Source organism: Manacus candei, unplaced genomic scaffold (assembly GCF_025592945.1).
Source record: "Manacus candei isolate 608988 ecotype Guabito, Panama unplaced genomic scaffold, ASM2559294v1 h1tg000036l, whole genome shotgun sequence".
NCBI classification, from domain to species: domain Eukaryota; kingdom Metazoa; phylum Chordata; class Aves; order Passeriformes; family Pipridae; genus Manacus; species Manacus candei.
Window position 1 is genome coordinate 584,030 of NW_026138084.1, and position 27,947 is coordinate 611,976.

General features: G+C 66.3%; 7 protein-coding genes across 11 annotated transcripts in view; 5 read left to right on the top strand and 2 right to left on the bottom strand.

The window, feature by feature from the left end:
- Positions 1–298: 298 nt before the first annotated feature.
- NICN1 (nicolin 1, tubulin polyglutamylase complex subunit) lies at positions 299–4,399 on the top strand. Its single transcript, XM_051793205.1, has 6 exons — positions 299–474; positions 1,167–1,340; positions 1,691–1,804; positions 2,251–2,322; positions 3,775–3,879; positions 4,027–4,399. Exons 1-6 carry the CDS (start codon positions 310–312, stop codon positions 4,066–4,068), a joined length of 672 nt encoding a protein of 223 aa, XP_051649165.1. The 5' UTR covers positions 299–309; the 3' UTR covers positions 4,069–4,399.
- A 45-nt stretch (positions 4,400–4,444) lies between these two features.
- Positions 4,445–6,635, top strand: AMT (aminomethyltransferase). Its single transcript, XM_051793194.1, is given in 9 exon segments — positions 4,445–4,833; positions 4,909–4,989; positions 5,099–5,230; positions 5,401–5,479; positions 5,601–5,746; positions 5,836–6,016; positions 6,134–6,289; positions 6,399–6,481; positions 6,483–6,635. Coding segments are annotated over 9 exon segments (1,206 nt in total). The 5' UTR covers positions 4,445–4,581; the 3' UTR covers positions 6,579–6,635.
- Positions 6,636–6,687: 52 nt separating this feature from the next.
- TCTA (T cell leukemia translocation altered) lies at positions 6,688–7,647 on the bottom strand. Its single transcript, XM_051793207.1, has 2 exons — positions 7,289–7,647; positions 6,688–6,785 (listed from the first exon to the last, which is right to left on the bottom strand). Exons 1-2 carry the CDS (start codon positions 7,627–7,629, stop codon positions 6,743–6,745), a joined length of 384 nt encoding a protein of 127 aa, XP_051649167.1. The 5' UTR covers positions 7,630–7,647; the 3' UTR covers positions 6,688–6,742.
- Positions 7,648–7,865: 218 nt separating this feature from the next.
- On the top strand, positions 7,866–16,334 carry UBA7 (ubiquitin like modifier activating enzyme 7). The gene is made up of 24 exons (XM_051793152.1): positions 7,866–7,906; positions 8,031–8,196; positions 8,946–9,080; positions 9,148–9,254; positions 9,424–9,514; positions 9,625–9,766; positions 9,871–9,968; positions 10,073–10,219; positions 10,301–10,453; positions 10,635–10,742; positions 10,822–10,902; positions 10,989–11,144; positions 11,250–11,415; positions 11,493–11,689; positions 11,919–11,983; positions 12,139–12,322; positions 12,428–12,502; positions 12,850–13,036; positions 13,233–13,342; positions 13,429–13,515; positions 13,584–13,775; positions 15,521–15,622; positions 15,701–15,801; positions 16,088–16,334. The coding sequence occupies exons 1-24, from the start codon at positions 7,866–7,868 to the stop codon at positions 16,212–16,214; spliced, it is 3,018 nt and encodes a 1,005-aa protein (XP_051649112.1). The 3' UTR covers positions 16,215–16,334.
- Positions 16,320–18,703, bottom strand: INKA1 (inka box actin regulator 1). The gene is made up of 2 exons (XM_051793198.1): positions 18,556–18,703; positions 16,320–17,268 (listed from the first exon to the last, which is right to left on the bottom strand). Exons 1-2 carry the CDS (start codon positions 18,592–18,594, stop codon positions 16,399–16,401), a joined length of 909 nt encoding a protein of 302 aa, XP_051649158.1. The 5' UTR covers positions 18,595–18,703; the 3' UTR covers positions 16,320–16,398.
- A 574-nt stretch (positions 18,704–19,277) lies between these two features.
- CDHR4 (cadherin related family member 4) lies at positions 19,278–25,378 on the top strand. Its single transcript, XM_051793171.1, has 20 exons — positions 19,278–19,440; positions 19,893–19,913; positions 20,048–20,244; positions 20,315–20,477; positions 20,557–20,642; positions 20,760–20,855; positions 21,308–21,411; positions 21,484–21,620; positions 21,700–21,865; positions 21,960–22,110; positions 22,386–22,488; positions 22,705–22,920; positions 23,001–23,140; positions 23,221–23,368; positions 23,442–23,644; positions 23,733–23,872; positions 23,956–23,991; positions 25,004–25,070; positions 25,169–25,199; positions 25,323–25,378. Exons 1-20 carry the CDS (start codon positions 19,383–19,385, stop codon positions 25,376–25,378), a joined length of 2,319 nt encoding a protein of 772 aa, XP_051649131.1. The 5' UTR covers positions 19,278–19,382.
- Positions 25,379–26,860: 1,482 nt separating this feature from the next.
- IP6K1 (inositol hexakisphosphate kinase 1) overlaps positions 26,861–27,947 on the top strand; it is a 37,498-nt gene continuing 36,411 nt past the window's right edge. For 3 of the 5 annotated variants that reach the window (XM_051793187.1, XM_051793192.1, XM_051793191.1), the window contains exons 1-2: positions 26,861–26,960; positions 27,325–27,379. The gene's annotated coding sequence lies outside the window, so the exon portion shown is untranslated. Of the gene's footprint in view, positions 26,961–27,324; positions 27,380–27,418; positions 27,676–27,746; positions 27,849–27,947 lie in introns of those variants that run through there. The other 2 variants (XM_051793188.1, XM_051793190.1) reach the window with 2 other exon arrangements.

Here is a 27,947-nt window from a genome sequence, read left to right on the forward strand (position 1 = left end):
GCTGCCGGAGTGGCCTCGGGAGGGGACCGGGGGGTGCTCACTCCCCTCCTCCGGCCTCGGCGCCGCAGGGGTGAAAAACAAATCCGCAGGGGGATGCCGGTGCCGGTACAGGGGAGATGCGAGGGGTGGTCCCGGGGCGGGGGGGATGCCCGGAGTGAGCGCGGCCCCGAGCGCGGCCCCGAGCGCGGCCCCGGCACCGCCCCCGCCGCGGCGGGGCCGCCCCGGGACAGCGGCGGGGCGGGGGCGCCCCCTGCCGGTGCCCGCGCGCCGTGACGGCCCGGCCCGGCCCCGCCCCGGAGCGGCGCCGCCATGTCGGGAGCGGCGGGGCCGGGTCCGCCCGCCGGGCAGGGCCGCTCCCCGCTGCCCTGCGCCCCCCGCCCCGCCGCCCCGCTGCAGCTGGCCGGGGGGGCCGAGCCCGCACGGCCCGGCGTCGCCGTCATCGACCTCCGCTTCCCCCACGGCGCTGCCGCCGACGTGAGTGCGGCCGCGCCCGCGGCGGTTACCGGCGGGGGGGCACCGGGGGATGACAGCGGGGATGCCGGGGGCGGTGCCGGGGTGGTGGGTACCGGGGTGGACCCAGGGGGCGGCAGGGGCGATGCCGGGGGAGGTACAAGGGCGGTGGAGCCGGAGGTCGGGTGTGGTGCCGGTCTCGGGGCGGGATGCGGGATGTGGGGGCGGCAGCTGTGGCCGGTGACGGTATAGGGGGGATGCCGGGGGCGGTATAGGGGGGATGCCGGGGGCGGTGCGGGGGAGATGCTGGGGGCGGTCCCGGAGCCGGGGTAATGCTCGTGCTGGGGTAACACCGGCACCTATGGTGGGCGGGATGCTGGGCGCGGTCCGGATACCGGTATGAGGGGGAGTGATGCTGGTGAGGGTGGCAAGTGGGGAGTGATGCTGGTGAGTTATGCCAGTGCCGATAACAGGGGGCCATGCCGGTCCCGGTATAGAGGGATGGTGGTGCCGGTGTGGGAGTGGTGTCGGTGCAGGTTAAGTATGGGGTGTGGCGGTGCCAGTATGGGGGGGATGCCGGTGCTGGTGCCGCTGTTGAGGGGCGGGGGCTTGCCGGTGCCAGAGTCAGTGTGGGGGGTATGCCGGTCCCGGTATGGGGAGGGTGCCGGTCCTGGTATGGGTGTGCCGGTGCGGGGCTGAGGCCGCTGGTCCCGCAGGTGCAGGAGATCGTCTTCAGGAACTTCTACACGGCGTTCCTGAGCGTGCGGGTGCAGCGGCCCGGCCCCGGCGGGTCCCGGCGCTGGGTGACGTGCCTGCGGGACCTGTGCCTGATGCCCTGCCCGCACACCGAGGAGGGCTCCCAGGACTACTTCTGCCTCCACCGGCAGCAGGTGAGCCCGGACCGACTGTGCCCGTGGCATCACCCTCCCCGCTGGGGCTCACCCCTCTTCACCCACGCCCCAGGATGGCTCCTGGGCTCGGAGGCCTGGTGCTGATGCCCCACCAACCACCACACCCACAGCAGGGTGGCAGGTCCTGCGATGCCATCCTGCCCCTGCCAACCCCGCTCAGCAGCATGGGTCCCTGTGCCCCACTCAGCCCAGACAGCCACCACAGGGCAATGCTTCCCTCGGGCTCCTTCTGTTTGGGGTGGGTTGGGGGTTTTCTGGAGAATACCCCAAAAGCTGCCCCTAATTAGCACCAGCCCCTGTGGTGACACTCCCTGGCCCTTGCCCCACAGATGCTGTGTGATGTGGACCAGGTGACAGCCATGCGGTTTATCCTGCGACAGCCCTCCCCAGTCTGGCTCCACTTCACCATCGAGGAGCTGCAGATTTTCCCCCCTGGACAGAAGGTGAGCGGGTGCTGGTGCTGCCCCACTGCCAGGTGTGGGCAGGGGGCCAGGACAAGCCACTATCCCCAGCCCTGTGCCTGGCATTGCTCTGCACAGCTCCAGGGAGCACACACAGGAGCGTGGGTCCGAGTCCTCGTCCTTCACTGGGGCACTTGGGTCCCCTTGTTCTCCAAGGATGCTGGGGAAGGGACTGCTCCAGCCAGCCCCAGCCCTGCCCTGTCAGAGGTGGTTGTTTGAGCAGCAGGATGGAACTGGAGGCTGCTGCATCAAGTTACAGGTTGCAAACAACTACTCCAAACACAAAATTCCCTTTGGCAATGGAAAAGTGACACTACATCCATAGCAATATCACTACGGGTGGGCTCCAAACCCCAGCACACTGCACGGTGTGGGGGATGAAGGTGGGACTGGGGACACCTTTGTGTGACCCTCTGGATCTGTTTCAGAGCCCGCAGAAGGATTTCCCCTCCTGGCTCTCCCAGCTGACCCCTCCGGAGCAGCCAGCCAGCCTGCATGGGGTGAGTGATCCCTGCTGAGGTACTGGGGGGAAGGAGGGACCTGTGTGGGGTGCAGACTGGGACCATCCCCATCCCTGCCCTGTCAGCTTCAGGCTCCCACCTGGAATAGCTGTGGAGCCCTGAAATAACCCAACTTGTGCTGGAAGTAGTTTGCAGGGTTCAGAAGAAAAATATCTCCATGGGGATGTGCAATTGAGGTGATGATTAAGTGCCTGCCCTCTAGTCTGGGGACAGGAATGTCCCCAGGGGAGCAGTGGGTGCACAGCAAGGCTCAGTAGCAGGTGGGACACGTGGGGATGGGAACAGGGACATCCCCAAGGGAGCGGTGGGTGCACAGTATTGCTCACCCAGCAGGTGGGAAATGTGGGGACAAGGACAGAAACATCCTTGTAGGACCAGTGGGTGCACAGCATGGCTCAGCCAGCAGGTAGGATGCATGGGGACAGGGATGTCCCTGTGGCAGCGGTGGGTGCACATCATTGCTCAGTAGTGGGTGGAACGTGTGGGGACAGGGCAGCCTGGCTGGTCCCCAGTGCTTTGCAGAGGGTGTGCCCTGGGGAGCACGTATCCCATTGGGGACAGAACGCAGGCGGAGGGAGGTCACAGCAATGGCACGTGTTTACAGCTTGTCAGCCAGATCTGCCTGGCCTGTGGCCTTCAATGGGCAAAGTCCAGGCAGAGCAGGGCTGAGATGGGAGCTGGCTCATCCATGGGAACCTGCTGACTGAGCTGGAGGTGCTACCTGCAGGAGGGTGGCAGAGCATCCAGACCAGCCCGGGCAGTTCTGCCACCTGGCTTTGGTGCTGTGGTGCTCATACTGCACCACCAGTGAGGCTCCTGCTGGCCCCAGCAGGTCCGGGAGCCCTGGTTGCTGACCAGCTGTGTGACAGTTTGGGGAGAGCACCCCAAATTGCTTAGAACATGTTCTCGGCGAGGGGAGTCCAGGGGAGATGCCAGGGCTTGGCTATTCCCAGCATCACCACAGGGCACCCACCAGCCTGGTGCCACAGAGCTGTGCCCCAACTGGGAGAGCTGCTGCTGAGCCCACCAGTCCCACCTGGCTAAAGGTCCCCAGGTGAACCAGCACCTGGGACCAGGTTTCTGCTCCCAAACCCAGGGAGCACTTCATAGGGAGGCTGTTGGGAAACTGGACTGTATGATTAGGTTTTTAATCATTAGCTTTCTGTCCTCGTCCTGGCCACCTCCCAGCAGGTGGGCTGTGTCTGCACCACAGCACCAGGGATCAGGGTCACCCATTTCCCCATTGTTTTCCTAGAGAAGGGAGCCCTGCTCACCCCATGTTGGGAAACCACCAGCAGATCAGGAGCATGGACAATAGTGCCCAGCTCCCTGGGGAGCACAGCCATGCAGCCACACCACTGCCCCATCCTGGGGTGACCCAGCCCATTCAGGCCATCCCTTCTCCACAGCATTGTGATCACTTCTTTCCAGGAGCTCCCCGACCCAGAGAAGGTGTCGACAGAGGTCCAGCAAATGTGGGTGCTGACAGAGGTGATCCGGGCTCGCCAGGCAGCCGCCCGCATCGGGCGTTTCGACGTGAGTCCCCCACCCCACTTACGGGGACCCTGGCCTTGCTGCACGGCCAGGGAGCCCTCCTGGAGGGGCTGCTCCCAGCGGGATGGGGTTGGGGTGTCCCAGCAGGGACCGTGCTGTGCAGACACCGACAGCCCCTCTCTTTCCCAGGTGGATGGCTGCTACGATGTCAACCTGCTTTCCTACACCTGAGCCTGCCGGTGCCACTTGCTGGTGCCGGCTGGAGGGAAGTGCCCATCCATGCTCCTGGGGCCCAAGTGGACTCCTGTGTTCCCCGCCTTGGCCGTCGACCCCGCGGCCCCGAGGGGTCCCAAGCCCTCCCTGTGCCCATTCCCCGACTCCCCCTGCGCTGTCTGCCAGTGAGGAGCAGCGCTACCGCTCCCGAGCCCCCTGTGAGCTCTCCCGGGCACGTCCCGCGGGCAGAGCCCGGACCCCACCCCACTCTGCAAGGGGGTGCGGGGGGACCGAGGGGTGCGGGCGTGCTGGGGAGTCACCTCGGTCACCACTAAAAGCTGCTACCTTGGCCCTGCCTGTGCTTGCCTGTCTCTGGGGGATGGGGGTAGCCGTGCCCGGCGGCCCCGGGGAGGCGGTGCCGGGGGCGGGCCGGGGCGGAGGCGGGGGCCAGGGCCAGGGCCGAGCGGACTCCATGTCCCAAGCTCCCTGGGGCCGGTCCGAGCCGTGCCGGGAGGGAGGAGGAAGAGGAAGATGCTGCGGGCGGGCTGCCGCGCCGCGCTGCCCCGCCGGCCCTCGGGCTCGGCGCCGCGGAGAGGGGCCGGGGGCACCGCGGCGGAGGGGCTGAAGCAGACGCCGCTGGATGCCCTGCACCGGGCCCGCGGCGGGCGGATGGTGCCGTTCGCCGGCTGGAGCCTCCCGCTGCAGTACGAGCAGGGCCACCTCCAGTCACACCTGCACACCCGCCGGCACTGCTCCCTCTTCGACGTCACCCACATGCTGCAGGTAGCGGGGGCGGGGGGGGGGATTGGGGCGGGGGGGTACCCGCACTGCCTCACACACCCCCCCGGCCCCTTCCAGACCCGGGTGTACGGCCGGGACCGCGTCAGGTTCATGGAGAGCCTGGTGGTGGGGGACATCGCCGAGCTGAAGCCCGGACAGGTACGGGGCACCGGGCAGGCACTGGGCATCCAGCGGGGTCAGAGGTCCCCGGGATGCCCTGGGAGGGACCAGACAGCCTGCCCATGCTCCCAAGGGCCGCATCCCACAGGGCACCCTGACACTGCTCACCAACGAGAAGGGCGGCATCACGGACGACCTCATAGTCATCAACACGTGGGAAGATCACCTGTATGTGGTGTCCAACGCCGGCTGTGCTGACAAGGACTCGGCCATCTTCAGGGTATGGGGCTGCCCGAGCCCCGCGGGCGGTGGGGACACGCAGTGGGAATGAGTCCGGCCACCTTTTGGTGACAGCCCTGGCTGTGCAGGGTGAGGTGGCTGTGGCCACTTCTGGGGCTGCCACTGGCCTGGCCCTGCCCCTGTGCTAGCAGCCCACTGTCACCCTGGCAGGACAGAGCAGAGGAGCTACAGGCCACTGGCAGTGACGTCCACCTGGAGGTGTCAGACAACGCGCTGCTGGCTCTGCAAGGTAGCAGGGTCCCCACATGGGCCTGCCCTCCTCTGGGTCCTTGCCCAGTGGATGTCAGTGCCCTCCCCACATTCCCCCCCTTCCCCGGGCACTGCCATCTCCCAGCCACCAACCTCCCCAGGTCCCTCCATGGTGCGGGTGCTGCAAGCGGGGCTGTTGGATGACCTGGCCAAGCTCTCCTTCATGAATAGCATCTCCACAACTGTCTTTGGCGTGCCGGGCTGCCGGGTCACGCGCTGCGGCTACACCGGCGAGGATGGTGTGGAGGTACCCTGGGAGCTGTGCCAGCACCCCCACCACTGTACCCAGGGAGGGGAAGGCCATGCCCCACTGACCCTGCCCATGTGCCCCCACAGATCTCGGTGCCTTCAGGGCGGGCGGTGGAGCTGGCCGAGCGGCTGCTGGATGTCCCCAACGTGTGGCTGGCAGGGCTGGCAGCCAGAGACAGCCTGCGCCTGGAGGCCGGGCTCTGCCTCTACGGCAATGACATCGATGAGACCATCACCCCTGCTGAGGCTGGGCTGATGTGGACCTTGGGTATGTCAGGGCCACATACACCTCCTCCTCGGGTTGGGCAGAGAGGCAAGGTGTTCCCAATGGGAGTACAAGGGGACCAGTCAGGCATCACCAACCCTCACCCATCTTGCCCCGCAGGGAAGCGCCGGCGCGCGGCCATGGACTTCCCCGGTGCTGCAGTCATCATGGCACAAGTGAAGGAGAAGCCAAGGCGCAAGCGTGTGGGGCTGACGTCAGTGGGACCCCCCATCCGGCCCCACATGGCCATCCTGGGCCCCGAGGGCAGGCCTGTGGGTAGGTGGGGACAGTGGGGCTGGGGTGGGCACAGTCCCAAACTGCGGCCATGGCAGGGGAGGGTGATGCTGCCAGCCCCTGCTCACCTCCCCATGTCGTCGCATCTCAGGCACAGTGACCAGCGGCTGCCCCTCGCCCTCCCTGGGCAAGAACATCGCCATGGGCTACGTGGAGGCAGCACACAGCCGGGCGGGGCACCCAGCTCACTGTTGAGGTGCGGAAGAAGCAGCACCCGGCCCTCATCACCAAGATGCCCTTTGTGCCCACCCAGTACTACATAGCCAAGTGAGGCCAGTGCCTGCCATGGGCACAGTGCCCCAGCCCCAATAAATGCCCTGTCCCATTCTCCTTGCCTCCTCTGCAGTGACAGTGGCGGCGCCAAAGCAAGGGGCAGTGGGTGGGCACAGCACTTTAATGGTGGGGGCAATGCCCAGCTGATGGTCCTGGTGCTCCTCATTCCCGGTGTGTCTTCGTGGGCTCCACTGCTGGGCCATCCCTGCAAGACAGGGGCAGTGTGAGGGGGGCTGGGGAAGCACCCTAGAATGGTACCCCAGTACTGGGGCAGGCACCTGCCTGTCTGTGTAGGGCAGGCAGGGCTGGGAAGGCACTTACTGGGGCTTACTGATCTAGGGTGCGGCTGGGGGGATGCTCACTGGTCTGTCTAGGGGCTCAGCTGGAGGGGGCTCTCACTGGGGGACACTGGTCTAGGGGCAGAGCTGGGTGGGGGCACTGGTCTGGAAGTACAGCTTGGGAGGGTGCTGACTGGGGGCACTGAGCCGGTGTCCAGAGGACCCCTCGGGGCCGTACTGGGCATGGGGGCACTGACTGGGCTGTACTGGTGCAGGGGTGAGTCAGGAGACCGAGCGTTCACTGGGGGGCACTGGGTGGGCGTTGCTCGGACGGCGCTGGCCGGGCGCGGCGGGGCTCGCAGCGCGGAGGGGGCCGGACGGGGGCCGCGGTGGGTGAGCGGTTTTGGGCCCGGTAGCGGTCGGGACTCACCGGGGCGGGCAGTGCCGCTCGGCGGCGCCGTTCCGTCCGGCCGGGCCGGAGGGGGACAGGGAATGCGCGCGGGGCCGGGCGGGCGCGGGCCCGGAGGCGGTGCCGGTGCCGGGAGAGCGGCGTGCGGCGGGGCCGGTGCGGTAGCAGAGAGCGGCCACCGCCCCGCCGTAGGCGCGCCAGGCCAGGCGGACGCCCAGCAGGCTGAGGCCCAGCCAGAGCAGCAGCAGCTGGCACAGCGCGGCCCGCACGTCCTGCGCCGCCCACTCGGCCGCCAGCTCCCGGCCCAGCGCCGCCAGCGCCCGCCACGGCGGCTGCCAGCCCGCCGCCACCGCCGCCGCCATGGCCGCGGAACGGGACGGGCGGGGCTCCGGGGGCGGGGCCAACGGGTAGGGCGGGGCTATCCGGGGGCGGAGCCACCGCCGCCAAGGCCGCGGGGAACGGGGAGGGCGGAGCTCCGGGGGGACGGGGCTACCGGAGGGGGCGTGGCCTCCGTCAGCCGGTCCCCTGTCACTGCCGGGGGCGTGGCCTCCGGGATGACACTCCCCGGGGCGGGGCCTGCCCGGTGGGCGAGGCCGCCATGGCGGGAATCGGCGGGGAGTCGCGGTACTCGCGGCAGCTGTGAGTGCGGGGATGGCACTGGAACGGCACCGGGGCAGGGGCAGGAGGAGGGCGGGGGCGGCGCGCCCCCAGGCCCCACTGACGGCCCCCGGGCCCCGCTGACACCCCCCGCCGCTACCCGCAGGTACGTGCTGGGCGGCGGAGCGCGGCGGCTGCCCGGTGCGGCGGTGCTGGTGTCGGGGCTCCGCGGGACCGGAGCGCAGGTGGCGGCGGCGCTGGTGCTGTCGGGGACGGGGCGCGTCGTCCTGCACGATCGCGGCGCCGCCTGCGCGGCTGACCGCGCCCACCAGGTACCGGCGGGGCCGGGCGGGGCTCCCGGTAATGGATACAGGTGTGGGTTCACTGTGACGGGTACAGGCACAGGTGAGGGTCTCATAGCAGGTACGAGGGGAAATGCCGGCAGTAGGTACGGATATGGGTGGGGAGCCTGGTTACAGGCATGGACAGGGGTCCCACTAATAGGTACTGGTATGGGTAGAGGTCACAGTGATTGATACAGGTATGGATGGGGGTCCCCGTAACATGTATGGGTATAGACAGGGGTCCTGATTATGGGTACAGACCCCGGTGGGGGTCCCAGTAACATGTATGGGTATAGACAGGGGCCCTGATTATGGGTATAGACCCAGGTGGGGTCCCAGTACTCGGTACAGGTATGGACGGGGATCCCCATATGGTTACAGACAGGGTTCCCAGTAATGGGCGCAGGTTTGGATAGAGGCTCCATGACATACAGGTAACAGACAGGGTGCAGACCAGTGGGGGTCCCAATACCAGGTAGGGGTATGGATGGAGGTCATAGTAATGGCTGCAGATGCAGGTGGGGGATCCCTGTTGCAGGTATGAGTACAGGGTGAGGGGGCTCTCAATAATAGGTACAGGTTGGGAGTTCTGGTAAGGCTCAGGGTGCCCTCATTGTCACAGGTAGGGTCCTCAGCAGAGGCCTTCTCACCAGTGCAGACAGGGCCCCGTGGAGCACCTCACTGTGGTGATTGCACCCCAAACCTGCAGGGTGCCCCACCACCTGTCCACTCTGCAGTTCCTCCTGGGGCAGAGCGATGTGGGCCAGAACCGTGCTGAGGCATCCCAGCGAGTCCTGGCTGAGCTGAACCCCAGTGTGGTGGTGGAGGCTCATACCGGGGAGCTGTCAGAGGCCTTCCTCGCCTCCTTCCAGGTGAGCCTGTGTCCCCATGCCCTGGGGCCCCTTGGGATGGTGGCATCTACTGATAGTCCTGGCACAGGTGGTGGTGCTGACTGAGTCGCCGCTGGAGGAGCAGCTCCGCGTCGGGGACTTCTGCCATGCTCAGGGCATCTGCTTCATTGTGGCCGATGCCAAGGGGCTGGCAGGGTAAGGGATCTCTGCCATGGGGCCCTGCCACTGGCTCCAAGTCACCTTATCCCCAGAGCTCCCAGCCCTGTGCTGCAGTCCCCATCCCGCTGGCCCAGGCAGGATCTGGCAGTGCTGGGGCAGCTTGATAAGGCAGCTTCTCCAGCAAAGCCCCATTGGTCCTCTCCAGGCAGCTGTTCTGTGACTTTGGGGAGCACTTCGTCATTGATGACCCAGCAGAAGGGGACCCGGTGTGTGCCACCGTGCAGCACATCTCCCAGGTAGAACAGAGGGCAGCCCCCGCTGGGTCCTCCCAAATGCTGCTGCCCCTCTGCTGGCTCTCTGCCACCCTAGACCAGTCCCCCACCCTCACATCCCTTCCCCTCCTCAGGGCAACCCAGGAGTGGTGACATGCGTGGGGACAGAGGACAGCCACAGCCACCAGTTCTGCGACGGTGACCTGGTGACGTTTTCTGGCGTGGAGGGGATGACAGAGCTGAACGGCCGGGAGCCTGTCCCCGTGCATGTGCTGGGTGAGACCCCTGGGGGGTCCCAGCTGCCCTGGCTCAGGGTTGGGGACCTCACTGGGCCCTTGGTGGTGACTCTGACGTGACGTCCATGCCCATCTCATCCCCAGATGCCTTCAGGCTGGAGATTGGTGATACCAGCTCCTTCTCACCCTACCGCCGCGGGGGCCTGGTTTCAGAGGTGCGGCAACCCCGGGAGTGTTCCTACGTAAGTCCCCCTTGGCCCCGGGGTGCTTCTGCACCACCATGCTGTGCTGTGCTGTGCCTGGCCCTGGGGAAGCACTCACCCAATCCCTGGTGCTGTGCCGGCAGGAACCCCTGTGCCAGGCACTGGAGGAGCCCAGGATCCAGGTGGCAAGTCCTGAGGAACTGCCACGCAGCCGCAGCCTGCACGTCGCCTTCCGGGCCCTTCACGCATTTCGCAGGGAGCAGGGCCGCCTGCCCCAGCCCCGGGTGCTGGTGAGTCCCCGTCCTGCCCCTGCCCAACTCTCCGGCCCCTCACCACTCTGCCGGGGGCTCCCCTCACGCCTCTGCCCGCAGGCAGATGCCGAGCGGGTGCTGGAGCTGGCGTGGAGCCTGGGGACACATCCCCTGGATGAGGACATCGTGCGCGCCTTTGCCTGCGTGAGCGCGGGGAACCTGTGCCCCGTGGCCGCCGTCGTCGGGGCATTGGCAGCCCAGGAGGTGCTGAAGGTGAGCGGGGGCGGGGGTCCCACCCCTGGGGTCCCGCTGGCCATGGCTCTTCACTGGCGTTTGGTGGCCACGAGAGGGCACTTGCTGCCCGCCTGGGGACGCTGGGACGGGCAGCAGGGCTGGGGCGGGGTGGGGGGTGAGCACCGCGCTGGCCACCAGCTGACAGGGCCATTCGCCCCAGGCCATCACTAGGAAGTTCCTGCCCCTGAACCAGTGGTTGTACTTCGATGCCCTGGAGTGCCTGGCGCTGGCGGGAGCCGCGCAGCTGACGGAGGTGGACTGTGCCCCGGTGAGACTCTCTGCCCAGCCTCTCCCGGGTGCCTGGCGTGCCATGGCCACTGGGCTTACACGACTCCTCATCCCGGCAGAGAGGCTCTCGCTACGACGGCCAGATCGCCGTCTTCGGGGCCAACTTCCAGGAGCAGCTGGGTCGCCAGAAGTACCTGGTGGTGAGCTGGGGCAGGGGCCACAGCGCTGGGAGGCTGTGGAGCGTCCAACCAGCAGGTGGGGAGCTGCAGCCGCTCTGCCCTGGCAGGTGGGAGCCGGCGCCATCGGCTGTGAGTTGCTGAAAAACTTTGCCATGATGGGGCTGGCGGCAGGGCCAGGCGGGGAACTCATTGTCACCGACATGGACGCTGTTGCCCTCTCCAACCTCCATCGGCAGTTTCTCTACCGCTCAGCAGATATATCGGTGAGGTGGCATGAGGCAGGGACTGAGTTCCCCCTGAAGGGCATCTTGGCTGTCCCAAGGGTTGTAGGGGGAGAAGTGCTGACCATCCCCTCTCTGCCGTGGCAGGAGCCTAAGTCTGTGGTGGCTGCGAAGGCCATACGGCGAATGAACCCCCATGTCAGGGTGACAGCTCAGCAGAACCAGGTGGGACCTGCCACTGAGCCACTCTATGGGGACGACTTCTTCCGGCGCCTGGACGGTGTCACCAGCGCCCTGGACACAATGGAGGCCCGTGAGTGCTGGGAAGAGGAAAGGGGCTGAGCCCCTGGATGTACCCCCTGGCTCCCCAGCATTCCTGGCTCCCTGCAGGAACCTACTTGGAGAGCTGCTGCCTCCGATGCCGCACACCACTGGTGGACTCGGGCACGGAGGGGCTGCGGGGAAACGTGCTGCCCATGGTGCCACACCTGACCAAGCCTCTGGAGCCGGGTGGGACCCCCAGGGATGGCACCTTCGCCTCCTGCACCTTGCGGTACTTCCCCCGCACCATCCAGCACACACTGCAGGTAGGCTGAGCCACCCTGGCCACAGCATCCAGCAAGGAGGCACCATGACCTTTGTCTTCCTTCCCTGTTTCCCCTCCAGCAGTGAGCCACGGGCAGGATACAGCCCCAGCTGCTTCCTGCTGGTAGCCTGAGTGCTGCTGCTGGCCCTGCCATAGTCTCTTCCTCCTACTGGGTTTGGGTTGGCCATGAGGGGGGGTCCCCGTGCTCAACACCCACTCTTCCTCCACAGTGGGCCCGTGATGAGTTTGAGGGGCTTTTCCAGCTGCCTGCAGAGCACATCAACCGGTTCATGGAGTGAGTGGGCTTGGGGGCAGTGACACTGGGAGAGGAGCTGCCAGCTCTGCCAGGGCACTGCTGGGGCTGGGGAGAGGATGCCAGACTGCTGCATCCCACCCAGGTGTCCCGCGGGATTGCTCTCAGGCCAGCGTCAGCAGTGCCTGGTTTTACAGAGACCCAGCTTTCCTGGAGCAGCTGCCAGCGGGGAAGGCCCTGAAGGTCCTGGAGCAGGTGCGGGACAGGCTGCGGGAGCGGCCGCGGGACTGGCGGGACTGCGTGCTCTGGGCACGCCGGCACTGGCAGAGCCGCTACCACGATGCCATCGCCCAGCTGCTGCACATCTACCCCCCGGAGCATGTGAGCCCAGTGCCCATGGGGCTGGCACCCCTGCACCCCTTCCAGCCGCCTCGCTGCAGCCAGGGACACACATCCCTGGGCCTGACTCTTCTCTCCCTGTTCCAGGAAAGCAGCCCGGGCGTCCCCTTCTGGGCAGGGGACAAGAGCTGTCCCCATCCGCTGACATTCAGCCCCGAGAATGTGAGTGCAGGGAGAGCTGTGGGGTGCCTCACGGGAACAGTGTGGGCTGAGGGAGAGCCGAGCCTGTGCCAGGGGTACAGGGATGCTGGACTGTGGTTGTGCTCCATCTGCCACAGGACCTGTCCAGGGCTGACAGGTCCGGGGCTGGGTCTGTCCTTGTCCCATGGTCAGCAAGGGCACTGCTGGGTACAGCCTGCATGTGCTCTCTGGCCTGAGGAGGAGAGGCTCCTCCATCTCCACCTTGGGACAAAGCCAGACTGTTCTACCAGTTCAGGGCAGTGCAGGCAGCCTTTGGCCATGTGGGACCACCCCAGCAAGGCGTCCCATAGCCCCATTCTGCCCTGCAGGACACCCACCTGGACTATATCCTGGCCACTGCCCACCTCTTTGCCCAAGTACACAGGGTGCCACCATGCAGGGACCGGAGAGCCACTCAGGACATCCTCCGCAGTGTGGTCCTGCCACCCTCTGCACTCCAGGAAGGGCTTCAGATCCCCCTCACAGAGGAGCAGGAGGAGGCACAGAAGCCCACAGGTGAGGCACCTCACACTCCTTGGTCCCCTTGGGCATGTCCCCAAGTCCCTCAGTCCAGCCTGGTGGTGGTGGGGCTGCAACCACTCCTCCCTGCTCCAGCACCCAGCAGGACCTGGACTGAGGTGGGGGCACTGTGCCGTGCCCCTTGCAGTGCCACAGCGCAGGGGTACCACACCAAGGGTTTGTGTGCCCCCAGACCGCAGGCAGCTGACAGAGCTTATCCAGGACCTGGCGCAGCAGAGACAGGAGCTGATGGGGCATGAGGAGGCGCAAGTGCCCCTGATGGAGCCCATCCACTTTGAGAAGGTACCGGAGCCGGGCAGGTGGCCCTGCTCAGCTTGGGGGGTTGATGTCCCCATAGGATGCTCATGTCCCCACACTCTTCCCCACAGGACAACGATATCCACGTGGACTTTATCACTGCAGCATCCAACCTGCGCGCAGAGAACTATGGCATCCCCCCCACTGACTGGATGACGGTGAGAGGGGTGGCTCATGGGGTCCCTGTCCTGGGCGGGGCAGCTGGTGACACCCCTCCTCTCCTCAGAGCAAGCGGATCGCCGGGCGCATCTTGCCTGCCATCATCACCACCACGGCAGCCGTGGCTGGGCTGGCATGCTTGGAGGTCTACAAGCTGGTGTGGGGGTGCCAGGACCTCAGCTGCTACCGCAACAGCAACATCTCCCTGTCCAACTGCCTGCTGCTCCGCCGCGTCCCACTCCCACCGCCCACCTACTGGGTAAGGCCCTCTCCCTGGGGGCAGCACAGGTGGGAGACGCCTAGGGGTTGGTGGCATCTGCGGTGGGACAACATCAGGGAGAGCCAGGAGCAAGGGGCAGCCCTGATTGTAGCACTACAGCAATGGTTCCGGGTGTCACAGTGGGTCGGGAACGCTGCCAGGCAGCGGGGAACCAGCTCCTTCCCATGGCTACCCCCCAGCACTGAGCTGCTGCCACTATCCCACCCGCCCCATCTTAGGGCCCAACCGGGATGCTCTGGGGTGCCTGTGGGGTGAGGCAGCCCTGCTGCCCCACGGCGGGCCCCACGGTGAGCCCCACGGCCAGGGGTGGCAGGCCGCTGCAGCCGCGCACATCTGGCTTATGGAAACCAGCTGCAGCAGCCAGAAAGCAGCTGGCACCGGGCCGGGAAGGGCCGCCCGGGGGGAGCGGGGCCGGGGGTCCCAGCGGTGGGGGGCCAGGGAGGGAGAGCGGGGGCGGGGGCAGGCCCAGATTGGGACCGTCTGGGCTATAGAGGCCCCTTTGTCTGGGGGTTTATGGCGTGCAAGGCAGCCCTTCCGGCACGGCAGGAAGCGCCGATTGGAACCAGATTGGCCCGGGGGGCCCAGGGCCGGGGGCAGGAAGAGGGGGAGGGAGGCGACTCCACTGCCTTGCCGACTCCAGCACCACTTTGGACTGACGGCTGCCCCACAGCCCTCTTCTGCCCTGTGGGCTGCCCAGCCCTGTGCCATCCTGGCCACAGTGCCCCTGGGTTGGCACTGTCCCTGGATGGAGGATGTTGCTGGGACTGGCCATGCCCTTAGGTCCCTGCAGCAGCACCTGGCACCTTTATGTCCCATGGTGGGGACACCCGGTGTGACATTTCACACCCAGCTGCTTGGCCGTGGTGGGAGCACATGTCCCCCAGGCTCACTTGGTGTGACCTGTGTCCCCAAAGGGGCCTGGGGAGCCCACCTTGGGGGCAGTTCAGAGGCATGTGCTTCTCAGGGCCAGAAGGATGTGTTTTCAGGGTGCTGGGATGGGCAATGGCATTCCTTCTGCACTTGGCAGTCACTGCCCCGGTGAGGATGGGGTTAAGCCCTTCCCACCCCAGTGGGATAAGTGCAAGCAGCAGAAGGCGGAGGTGAGAAGGCAGCAGAAGGCAGGAGGGAGAGTGACCAGGTGTGAACACCCCTCCCGAGCAGGGCCGGGGCCAGGCGGGCAGGGCTGGTGGTGCCTGCGGCGAGGGCAGATGGCCGGGCAGCCCTGCCAGACGGTGCGGGGCCGCATCCGGCACTTGGCCCCAGGCTTGGCGCCGCACTGGTCTCCTTGGGCTGGAGCCGGGGTCGGGGGGCCACGGGCTTGAGAAGAGGTGATTGTGTGGGGCTGGGCAGCACTTCAATGGCCCTTTGTGTGCCCGTCCTGGCCTGGGGCTGGGGGCAGTGCTGGCCCTACACCGACCCCGACCCCTGCAGTGGACCCCAGCAGTGCTGGAGGGACAGTTGTGGCCCCAACTGCCCCTGGACCCCAGCAGCGCTGAGGGGACATTTGTGTCCCCAGCTGCCCCTGAACACCAGCAATGCTCATGGGACAGCTGTGTCTTCATTTCCCACAGGGGACCACCATTCTCCCCCTGTCCCCTGACTGGTCCTTTTGCCTGCCCTGATGTCTCCCAGCCCTCATGCCACACCAGTCTCTGCCCCATGGGGTTGGGTAGCCAAGATATGGGGTGCCAGTGCTGGCTGCAATCCCTTGTTCCCCCTCACAGTATGGCGGGTGTGAATGGAGCTGCTGGGACCGGCTGGAGATGAGGGCAGTCAGCGCAGACGGGCAGGCAATGACGGTGCAGGAGGTGCTGGACTGGCTGCAGGTGAGCCCAGTGCCAGCAGCACCCAATCAGGTCACCCTGGGGGTTACAGGGACAGATCCTGACACCCAACTCTTGCAGAGAACACATGGCTGGACTGTGACCACGCTCCTGCATGGTGACACCATACTCTACAACAAGGGAGACGATGAAGAGACACAGGCCCGGCAACAGGCACAGAGGTAGGTCCCCGGCTCCAGGGCCAACACTGCCCAGGGTGGGGGCTTTCAGCCTCCTCTCCCTCCATCCTGAGCTGCTCCAGCTGCAGTGCAGCTCCCAGCCAGCTGCTGGATAAACATCCTGCCGGCAGCGCTTCCCGTGGCGGGACCCCTGCCCGGCCCCTTTCTGATGGCCCCTGCGTCCCACCAGCCTGGCTGGACACCCCTGAGGGGCCCAAGGCACCCCCAGGCACCCAGCCAGCCTTGGGGGGCAAGCCAGTGTCCCCAAAACCCCCTTTCCCTGCTACAGGTTATCGGAGATCTTGGAGGATGCCGGGATGCCGCAGCAGCAGGCCCTGGAGCTGCATTATGTGTGCGAGGGAGAGGATGCTGAGGATGAAGATAAGCGTCCTCCTCTCCTCTGCTCCCTACCCTGAGCAAGGGGCCGGCACTTCCTGCCCCACGCAATAAAAGCTGCGGGAACCACTGTCGCAAAAACTCCCTGCTTGCCCCTGTCCAGAGTCTGGGCACAGGCACCCCCCTTGATAAACGCTGCAGTGCCCACACCGTACAAAACCGGGGTTTATTTACAGGGAGGGGGGGCGGGCGGCAGCAGTGGGGCTAAATGTAGCCAATAACGTCGTTGCAGATGATGGGCTGGCGGCTGCGGCTGTTCATCAGGGCGGTGAAGCGGTGGAAGTCCGTGGCCAGCTGGGCGATGTTGCTGTGAGACTGGTGGAAGCAGGCACCCTTGGGCTGCCCCCCCAGCCCCAGGGGGCAGGAGAAACGCTTGGTGGCATCGCGGCCCCCTGGCCGGGCACCCTCGGCCGCCCGGGGCCGGGCCATGTTGGCCAGCTTGCGGCGAACATTGCCCGAGAGGCTGAGCAGGAAGGCGGGGGGCTTGGCCAACCGGCGGGAGGGCTCGGCGGGGGCTCGGCGCCGCGGCTCGGCGCCCACCTCGGGCAGGTCCATCCAGTTCTCCACCAGGTCAGCAAAGCAGTTGTCGCCCAGCACCAGGGGCTGCCGGTTCCGGCTCTGCGACAGCAGCGCTACGGTCCAGTCCTGTGTGTCGGCGGGCTCCAGCGCCCGCCACTGCTCCAGGCAGGCGTCCGAGGTGGATTTGGGGCGGGCACGGCGGGCGGGGACGGGCGGCGGGGCGGCGGGGCCGGCGGAGAGCCGGTGTGCCCGCTGGCAGGGCAGCAGGTGCCGGCGCCGCACGGGCACCTCCTCCTCCCGCCACGTGCCCCCCGACGCCTCCGAGTACCCCGAGTCGAACTCCAGGCTGCGCTCGCTGGCCGGGGGGGAGCGGGCGGCCGGGCCCCCCCCGTCCTCCTCCTCGCCGCCCGGATCCAGGCTGCAGGCCGAGTCCGCCGCCGAGCCGGGGCGTGGGGCACGGGGGGCCGGCCCCGACGCCCCTCCGGCGAGGTGCGGGGCCTGCCGCGTGCTGTGCATGTGCGCCCGCGGCGCCGCCCCTGCTTCGCGCCGGCACCACTGCGGGGAAAGGGCACAATCAGCACAGCGGTCCCCACTGTCCCCAGCCAGCACCGCCACCTCTCATCCCACCCCGCGCCCCCCACCCCGGCTCGGGGGGGCTTTGCTGGCGCAATAGGCGCGCAGCAGGGTGCGGGGAGTGGGTGCAGGTCCCGTCTTGCCCGCAGCCCCGGGCCCCGCTTTCCTGCGGCTCCTGCGCGGAGCCGGCCGGCGTGCAGCGGCATGTTGGGTGAGCAAGCAGGCACCCAGCCCCGGCCGTGCCTGCGGGAAATGACAGAGGGCCACGGCACGTAGGAGCGGGCGCTCCACTACCCCCCCGCCGGCCCCTGGAGTCCTCCCGGCCTGGTGGGGAGGCAGCCGAGACACCCCTCCGGCAGAACCCCACTCGGTGGCACAGGGCCAGCGGCAGCCCCAGGGCACCCGCGGGTGCCGGGGTGGGGCACTCGCCCCGTGCGTTGGCAGGGCCACCCACCCGAACCGTGCCCTCCCGCTGGGGACACCCCAGGTGACGTCAGGGTGCAGCCAGGCCATTGCCCAGTGCCAGAGACCACCAAATACCGCGGAATACAGGGGGCCGAGGCAGCCAGGGCCGAACGGAGCGTGGCCGGGCGGGCGCTGGAAGGGCCGCCTGGCTCCCATCGCCGGGCCGCTCCTCATTCTTGAATTCCTATTGTCTGAACCCAAAAGCAGGGTGTTACGTCCGCTTTCCTGTCCGCGCTGGAGTCGCGGGAAGCTGAGTGTGCAGGAGGGATCGCTCCCGTGGACGGATAATCCTGTCCCCTCTGGCTGTCCCTGACAGACCCTCTAGCAGGGCTGTGACAGTCCACGTCCACGTTCCGGTCCCTGTCCCCCTCCCCGCAGGCTGGGACCCTCTCATCCAGCCCTACTGGAAACTTGCCACCGCCCCGAGCTGCCCAGTCCCGCCGCTGGCCGGGAACGCAGGGGCAGCCGGCTGTTGGGCGCTGGGTAGGCATGTGTGGCAGGCCCAGGGGAGCCAAAGGGCCACCCTGTCACCGCCGTCCCTTGGGGCAGCCCAGATTGGGCGGCAGGGTGGCAGCTCCGGGGGGACTGTGCCACTGGCACCCTGACAGCCGGACACTGTCGCGTCCCCACCGCCACCCGTGTCCCACCAGTCGGCCCCGTCCCCCGCGCCGCCTTGGCCTCGCGTGTGATGTCACGGCGCTGATGTCACCGGCGGCGCCCGGACGTCACGGCAATGCCTCGGTGGGGCGGCGGGGCGCGGGCACGGTGGTCCCGTCCCGTCCCGGTGCTCGCGGCGGCACTCACCCGGTGGGCGCCGAGCTCGTCCGGGCGGGCGCTGTGCATGCCCGGTCCTGCTCCCGGCCCCGCTCCCGGTGCTGTCGGTGTCGGTGCCGGTGGCGGAGCGGCGGCAGCAGCAACAGCGGACGGAGCGCCCGGCCGTGCCCGCCGCCTCCCGGCGCTGCCCGGCGGCCCCGCCCCGCCCCGCCCCGGCCAATGGGGCCGCCGTAACGTGAGCCCGGCCCGCACCGGCACCGCCGCCCCGGGGCCCCGCCCCGCCCCCGGACCCCGCCCGCCGCCCCGGGGCCCCGCGCCGGGCACCACCCGGGCACCGCCGCGCCAGGCGGGACCCGCGTCCCGGCCGGCAGCCCCGAGGGCACCGGGGCCGAGGAGCCCCGGCGAGAAGCGGGGCAGCCCCGGTACGGGGTCCCTGCGGGACACCCGCCTATACCAGGCTGCCGGAGACGGGCTGGGCGCTGGAGGAGGGAAGGGGAAGAGTGACCCCGGCCGCAGCGCCCGTTAATTGGCAGCTAATAGCGTTTAATAGGGATCCCGGAGAAAAGCGGCGCTGGTTTGCAAATGAAGGAGAACACGGCCAAAAAATTACCTCCCAGCTAATTTTCCCGGTTCCCGAACGTGCCGCGTGGTGAGGCGGCGTGGGGTGGCAGCCAAACCCCACGGACCGTGGCTGCGAGGGGCGAGGGGATGGGAGAGGGGGCACTGGGGCCGTGCCCTGTCCCTCCCCTGACTGGGTCGGCCACCACGGGTGGGGATGGCCAGCGTGACGCCAGCCCGGGGTGGTGCCCAGCACCCCTGGCAACCGGCTGCAGCTTGTCCCAAACATCCAGCGAACGATGGGCATGCACGAACACCTCACCTTCTTCCTCCTCCTCCTCAGCCTCTATGCCCCAGGTAAGAACAGTAGGGTCACAGTGTCAGAGGCACCCTTTAGCAGAACCTGAGTGGGTGACTGAGAGGAGGGGGAAAAGGGACAGGCTCTGGGGCTGACCTCAGGAAGGGCAGAGGGGCTGGCAGCTGCCTGGCTGGGTTCAAACAGGGAGGGAGCATTGCTGAAGCATCCTCAGGCATTGCCATGGTGTCCTCAGGGCACTGCCAGAGCATTACTGGGGCATCTTCTGGGCATCACTAAGGCATATCCAGGCACCACTGGGGCATCTTCAGAGCATCACAGAGGGCACATGGTGTGGTTCTTGGGGTGCCCCGTGTAGGACCAGGAGTTGGACTCAGTGGTTCTGATGTGTCCCTTCCAACGCAGCATACTCTATGATTTTATGATTCCGTGAGTTCTGGGGCCTCTCCAGGGCACACTGTGGCAGCCTGGGGTGACACTCTCCTTTTTGCAGGGACTTTCATCAAAGCAACAGGTAAGAACGAGGTGCCCTGGGACCCACTGTACCCAGTAGAGAGACCTGTGCCAGCATGAGCGCCTGGGTGCAGGAGCAGAGCTTTCTAAGCACAGCTGGGTGAGCTATTGGTGGTCCCTGGGGTCTCCTGCCAGCCCTGCCTGACTTGCCACGTGTGGTGACCCTGAGTGAGGACACAGTGCCAGGCACCCGCGTGGCCGAGGTGACCGTGTCCTGCAGCAACATGAGTGGCAGCCCCAATGTCACCCTGGACAGCACGGAGCCCGACCACCCCTTCAACCCCATTGCCATCAGTGCCAACCCCACATCTGCCACCATGTTCCAGGCAGAGGTGCGGCTGGGGAACAGGGAGTGGGGCAGGAGCCCCGGGTGCCCTGCTGAGTGACATGTCCCCCTGGCAGGTGACACTGCGTGCTGGTGCGGAGCTCGATGCCCACCGGGTGAATCAGTACACCCTGACCCTCCGGGCCGCTTGTCCCGGAGAGGACGAGGTGGAAGAGCGGCTCTTTGTCCAGGTGACATCAGGACAGGTGCTGCGCTGTGACACCCCCTTCACCAGTGCCGGTAGGAACCAGAGGCGTGGGGCAGGGGGGGCTGCAGGTGCCAGCTGGCACCAAGCTCCCACAGTCGTGCTCTGCCCCAGGGGGTGACGTGGTGCAGGTGCTGGCGGATGTGGCACCCCGGACACCCCTGTATGCGGTGCTGCCGCAGCCACTCGGTGGGCTGATGGTGAGTGACAGTTCCCCGGGGGCCTGCAGCCCCCAGAAATGGGAGTAGCTTTGGAGACAGTGGAACCTCAGCTGTGGAGGAGGGGGACAGGGGTTTTCATCACCCTCCTCTCTGCAGTTCAGGCTCCGAAACCATGACACACCTCTCACGCTCACCCGCCGGGGCCTGGTGCTGGCGCCTGACAATGGTTTTGACCCCAGCAAGGACACCCAGGTTGGCACCTGCATCCCCAGGCTGTGTCAGCAGCCTGGGCTTAGCCCCTCCTGGCACTGCCTGCAGCTCTCCACATCCTGCTCCTCTCATTGGGCTCTTGTCTTTCCCTGGACCTTGGAGTGCTCCAGTTCTGTCCCCATCCCCTTCTGCATCTTGAGTCCTGTCTCAGTTCTCATCCCTGTCCCTATTCCTGTCCCCATTTCAGTCTCCAGCTCAACTTATCTCCATCTCCAACTATCTTCCCACCTCTGGTCCTGCTTCAAGCCCTGTTCTTGTCCCTGTCCCCCTCCTCTTCCCTGTCTCTTGTCCCCATCCCATCCCTATTCTTGTCTCTGTGCCCATTACTGTCCTCATTCCTGTGTTCATCCCTGTCTCAATCCCCACCCCGTCCACTTCCCCATCCCTGGTGCCGCTCAGGGCTGTCCCACAGCTGCCCTGGCACTACCCTGCAGATGTTCAAGTTGGAGATTGAGGTGATGGACCGCCACGGGCACAACTGCAGCGGGGCTGTGACGGTGGAGGTGCTGCCATCGCGCCGTCCCCGTGTCACCTTTCCGTGAGTGGGGTCGGGCCAGGCGGGGGGTGCTGGTGGCACCAGGACATGCCACACTGCCCACTTTGCCTGCAGCGAGCCACACCGGTCTGTGATGGTGACAGAGGGCATTGGCCCCTGGAAGGTGGTCACACAGGTCCATGCCAGTGGTGAGAATGTCCGCTATGCCATCCTTGCTCCCGTGGCACCCACGCTCTTCACCATTGATGAGGGTGAGCAGGGGGGTGGGGGCCCCAGGGACATCCTGCCCCTGTCCCTGTGCGCAGTGCAAGGCCGTGCCTCCTCCCACAGTGACAGGTGAGATCCGCAGCACCCGCAGGCTGGAGGTGGCCCGTGCCCACCTCCTCATCCAGGCTTACAACGCTCTGCACCCCGCTGACCACGACACTGCCATGGTCAACGTCACCGTGCAGGGGACAGACCACTGGGCACCAAGATGTGTTCCAGCCATCTTTGTGTACGGTTTGGGGAGAGAGTGGGGGTACATGGGATGCTATGCTGCACCTAGGACATGGGGGACAGGAGCTGAGCTGCTGGCTGTCCCACTGCAGGTCCCAGGTGCCCGAGACAGTGTCCCCTGGCAACACCCTGGTGACACTGAGGTGCACCGACTCTACTGGCACTGATGAGTGTCTGCATTATGCCCTCGAGGGGTCCCCCGCTTCCCGCTCCCATTTCTGCATGGAGGGGCCACGGCTGAAGGTGAGCAGGGCCTCAGGCAGCGCCCAGGCAGATGGCAAGCCCAGACCCCAGGGAGCCTGGTGGGACAGGGGGGACTCTGTGACATGTGCTGTCATGCTAGGTCCTGGGTCAGGGCTCCTCAGGGCTCCCTGCTCCCCGAGGCCTGCCTCTTCTTCCTGCTTGCTCCCTCCTGTTCCCCTGGCATCACAGTTTGTGGGACACCCTGGCTTTGCAGGACACCCTGGCTTTGCAGAGCATCTTGGCTCTGCCTGACCCTCCCCATCCTGGCTTGGCAGGTCAACACCACCCTGGACTATGACTCAGAGGCTGTGGCCGCTATGGGCTTTCAGTTCACAGCCACCATCGTGGTGACAGCAGGAGAGCAGCCCCCACGGAGCAGTGAGTGCCCGCGTCCCTGGGGTGTGCCCAGGGGTCGCAATGGGGGAGGAGGGAAAAGCCCTTTCCTGATCCGAAAACCAGCAGATCACAAAGGAAACGTTCCTCCCCTGCTGCCCCAGAGGTGCCCACCCCAGGGCTGGTGCCACTGGCCATGTTGCCCAGCTCAGTGTGGGCTGTGGAGTGGCCAGTGTGGCTGAGCTGCCGTGTGCCACACAGCCCGTGTGCCTGTGCTTGTGACGGTGACACCCGTGAATGAATTCAGACCGGCATGCCCCAACAGTGCCACCTTCACCGTGCCAGAGACAGCAGCTTTTGGCAGTGTTGTGGGGCGTGTGGCTGGCACTGACCGCGACTACCCACCGGACAGCCTTGAGTACAGCCTGGAGGGGGAATCCGGCCCAGCACAGCCCTTCTCCATCGACAGCCGCACTGGTGAGCACCTGGCCCCCTCCCCAGCACCCACCACACCCCGTGGCACCCACTGGTGCCCCGCAGCTCACACCACCCCACAGGTGAGATCCGCGTGGTGGGACCCCTGGACTCCCAGCAGCAGAAGAGCTACAGGCTGGTGGTGCGGCTGACAGACACCCGCAACGACCTGGACCCGGCGAAGCGGCACAGCCGCCTGTGCGATGTGTCCGTGCGCCTGCAGGTGCGAGTGCGGCCCCTTGGGTGAACTGCAGGGGTTGTGAGCACTGTGGGTGCCACACCACCACTCCCTGCTCCTGGCAGGCCGTGCCAGACCAGGTGCCAGTGTGCACCCCCGAGGTGCAGGAGCTGCGGATCACGGCTGGGTCTCCAGGCAGCCGGCAGCCTGTCACCCGCCTGGCGTGCCACGGCAGCCCCAACGGTGACACGCTGACATACACCATTGTTGGAGGTGAGGAGCAGCCAAACCACGGCACAAACCAACCCTCACCACGGCACGGCACTGAGCAGATCCTCTCATCCAGGCAACGAGGATGGGCGCTTTCGGCTGGAGGGGAACACCGTCGTCTACCTCCCCAATGACCAAGTTGAGCCCCGCACCTTTGTACTACTGGTGGAGGTTTGGGGTGGCTCTGGTGCCCGCCGCCACAGCACCGTGGTGGCACTGGTGATGCACGTCACCCCCTGGAGCACTCCAGTGCCACCCAGCACCACCACCCAGCACACGGTGAGCAGAGCCCACTGGCCAGGCAGTGCCCCGGGGTCCACTGAACCCCCCAGCCCTCCCATACCCACTCACTCCACCTCCTCTGCAGACGCTGCAGAAGGAGCCGCTGGTTGTCACGCGGACGGAGGTGGTGTGGCACCCACCAGCCTGGTTTGTGGCCGTGCTGACCATCTCTGGCACTCTGCTGCTGGCCACCCTGGGCTGCACGGCCCGGAGCCTGCTGTGCAGGTGAGCCCCAGCCCATAGCACAGCACAGCACGGCACAGGGAGCAAGACCAGGGGCTCATGTCTGCCCTCTGCTCCTCCCACAGGAGCCGGGGCCCTGGCAAACCGTTCCTGGGCAAGAGGTGAGTACTGCACGGCCAGGGCAGTTATATTGGTAGTCACGGTGTCTTTGCAGGTAGCCAGGGAGCTGCGGCATGTGAGGGGTGTTTAACACACCCCACATTTGGCTGTGGTCTCTCAGTTGCTCTGCTCAGAGTGAGGGTTCAGCCCTGATGGGAGCCATAGGAGCAAATATAGTGATTTGGTCAGTGGACAGTGATGTTGGTAGCCAGGCTGGGGCACAAACTCTGCGGTGGACAGCGTGGGATGGCACAGTGCTGGTGCTGCTGCCCACTGCAGGGCTGGGTCCCAGCACCAGGGCTGAGGTCAGTGCAGCTCACTAGGGGAGCCCCCATTTGGCAGGGGTGAGCCCCACTTGGCAGGAAAAACTCCAGGGAGGAGGTGAGCAGGCTGCACACTCCTCCTGAGGATCAATGAGGGTGACAGGCAGCAGAGGACAGAGACAAGGAGACACTAGAGCTGGACCAGCCTGCACAGGGTGTCTGCACGGCAAGGAGGAGACATGCACGAGCACGGGCAGGATAACAGCCACCTCCAGTGGCATAACCACCCTGAGGGGATGCATGGCTGGATCCACGTTCATTGGTGAGATTGGGGACCCAGTGATTGGTGGCACTGGGGCTGTAGTGACCATGAAAGGGAGAAGGCTCGGGCTCAGCTCCTATGGGTGGCACTGGCACCAGGGGGGCTCTGGGGCTGCAGAACCCCCAGCACAGTGTCCTCTGAGCTCAAACGTGGAGAAACAAGCAGATGAGGTGGCAGACCAGATCAGCACCTTCAGGCACTGCTGAAAGGTGCTTGGGGGAGCACAGCCCTGCCACAATCCCCTTCTGTGCCCGGGGACACATGGACTGGGTAAGGGGACGATCAGGTAGGTGGACAATGGGCTCGACAGGGTGCAGCTGGCAGGGCAAAGCCTGTCTGGCACCCCGCTCCTGACAGCATCCCTCGGGGTCAAGGCCAGGGGCCCACCACTGACAGTGTGCCCTCCTCTTGCCCTCTTCCCTCTTGCAGCTCCTGGGATGTGGTGGAGAAGAGCGGGGGCAAGGAGGAACAGGGACACCCACATGCCAACAGCCAGGTAAGTGTGTGCCATGGCAGTGAGGGTGGGTGCCCTGCCCAGGAAGCAGGAGGAGCCCTGGGACACTCAGCACCCTCTCCTGTCTCTCCTCCACACAGGGGCAGTTTGATGGCCGTGCTCAGGACCCACGTGAGTGCCCTGTCCCATGGCCCCACAGCCTTGGGCTGTGTCCCCCAGAGCAGAGGGGTCTGGAGACAAGAGAGATGGGCACCAGACCCCCGGGGCAGTGGCTGAATGCTGCCTCCATCTCAGGCACCGGCAGGGACTATCTATTCAACAGCGTGACTGGGGCACGGCGCTGGATCTGAGGGGCTTGTCTGGATGAGGCTCCTTGCAACCCACAGCTCCATGTGGGCCATGCCAGGCACAGCACTGGGCGCTGGCAGACACCTGGTGGGGCCCTCAAGGAGGAGACCCATCCTTTGTGGCTGAACCAACTCCCCATGGGGTGCAGCCAGACCCTGAGCCACCTCAGACAGTGCAGACCTAATAAATGATGTCAGAGATTGCAGGCACTGCTGTGATTGCCGTAGGGAGTGCTGTGGTCAGGCAGTCCCACTGGTGGCTGTCCTGCTGTGGGGGTCATTACTGCCATCTCCAGTCAGGGATGTGGGTGGCACGACTCAGGACAAGGATAGCAGTCACGGCAGTGGAGTTGGCGCTGTGAAAGATGTGCTGAGGTCTTTGGCAGGGTCTCCTCTGGTCACAGCAGCATCTCTGTAGCCTGTGGATGTGACCCAGCCGGGGCAGTCTCCCGCAGAGAGGTGATCTGGGGCAAGAAGACTCAATCACGGGTAATTGTGAGAAACTTTTGCCCAGTGTCCCCCTCAAGCTCTTCTTTGCTCCAGGGCTCAGGGGCGCAAGCGGGTTGGACGAGCAGCCGGTCGGCGGAGGGGATGGGTTGATAATTAGAAGGAAAAGTGAATTAGCGTGGGCGCAGGTGAGAGGGACGCTGCAGGAGCTGGGAGCGGCGGGAAGCTTTGAAGGCGCCAGTCAGCGGGAGAGGTGGGAACTTGGCTATTTGAATTTCAAAGGAGGGCGCTACGGGACACCTCCCCGGCAGCTCCCGGGGAAATTAAGCGCTGGCGGGATAAGAGGGGAGACTAATTTGGGAAGTAGGTGGCTAAAAGGAGGGAGGGGGGGCAGAGGCCAGCCGTGAAATTTCACAGTGACAAGGGCCACCTGTGTGACTCCGCCGGGGGGTCCCCCTCGCCCTGAGACCAAGGGGACCGATAACCGCTGGGGAGTTAAATCCTTTATTGTACCGGAGAGGTGCGTGCTCTGCTGGCGAGACCCGGCTCGGAGTGGCAGCCGGGGGGGGCTCAGGGTGGGGAGCTCAGAGCGGGGGTCTTTGGCGGAGGGGTTCGGGGCTCAGAACGGGGAGCTCGGAGCCACAGCGCCCGGGGACTCGGGGCCTCGCCCGGGGGTCCCTGCCGGGGGTCTCGGAGCCGCGGGGCGCGCCCAGCCCGGCCCCGCCCCCCCGTGCTCGCGGGTCGCGCCCATTGGCCGAGCACCCCCCCCCTCCCCGCGGGCAGCCAATGAGGCGGCGCGGCCCGCGGCGGGGCGGGGCGCTGGCGGGCGTCACGTGTGCCTAACGTGCGCCGCCGTCCGCGCTCGGAACAGGGCGGGGCCGCCCTGCGCTTGAGCGACGGCAAACTCGACCTATCAGCGATGTCGATAAGCTCCCGCGGGGCGGGGCTAGGGCTCGGATTGGCGCGAGGGGCGGCGGGGCGGGCCTTGGACGGCGCGGTTGCTATGACGGCCAGCGCCGGGCCCCGCCCTCCCGAGCGCCGCCATCTTGTTGTTGATTCGAGCGGCGGGGAGCGGCGGCGCTGGGGCTCCGCGTCCCGCTGTCCCGGAGTCCCGGCCGGGCGGGCAGCGCCGGCCCCGGTGAGCCGCGGCGGGCGGGTACAGGGCAGGCTGAGAGGCGAGGTGGGGGGGGTGAGCCGGGCGCGCTGCCGTGAGGGGAGGGAGCGAAAACCGGGCGCGGCCCCGTGAAGGGAGACGGGAGAGGGGAAGGGGGAAACACAGCTCCATGAGGAGCCGGGGTGAGGAGGGCACCGGGACGGGCCCGGCGGTGCAGGGGATGCACGAGCGGCCCCCTGAGGTGGGTGCGGGGGGAGCCGCTTGTGTCTGGGGTGAGATCCAGCAGTGCCCGAGTGAGGCACGGCCGGGGCGGGGGGCCGGGGCAGGGCAGTGCCCGGCGGGCAGAGCGAGCCTTCCCTCCTTTTGTGCCCTTTCTTCCCTTCCGCAGGAGCTGCGCGCAGGAAGGAGCTCGGGGACCGCGGCGGTAACATGAAACCAACATGGTGAGGAGGCCGGTGGGGCCGGGGGCCCGTCCGCGCTGCCCCCCGGCACGGGAGGGTGGGGGGCCCGGGATCGCTGGGTGCCACCCTGGGTACACCCGGAGCGCAGGTCTGTTCGTGGGTCTGCAGAACCGGACCGTAACCAGCCTTCCCTGGGGTTTCCAAGGAGGGGTTGGTAGGTGGGACTGACTCCTGTTCATTTTCGAGCTGCTCAGAATTTGAACTGGTCCCAGTCTCCATCCCCCTCCATTTTAAAGCTCGGAATCAGCCTCCGTTTTTCCTCCCAATGATGTGTTGTGGTATGTGCTGCCTTTCTCGTTTCAGCCCCGTCTTACTGTGTCTCTGCTCCATCTACTTTTCCTCCCTTCAGGTTCACCTGGCTTAACTTGGTGTTCAGAGCTTCCAAAGCTGGATTCCACGATTGGCCTTTGCTAATGAAGCGCTGAGTGGTGCTGGAACAGTGTGGGCTTGGGTCTCTGTTCGTTCTTAATGAAATATTTCTGTGAGCAGTAGATCTGTGTAAACTTAGTTGGTAGCTTGTCTCACAAAATAATATGTTGTAATGCCTTGT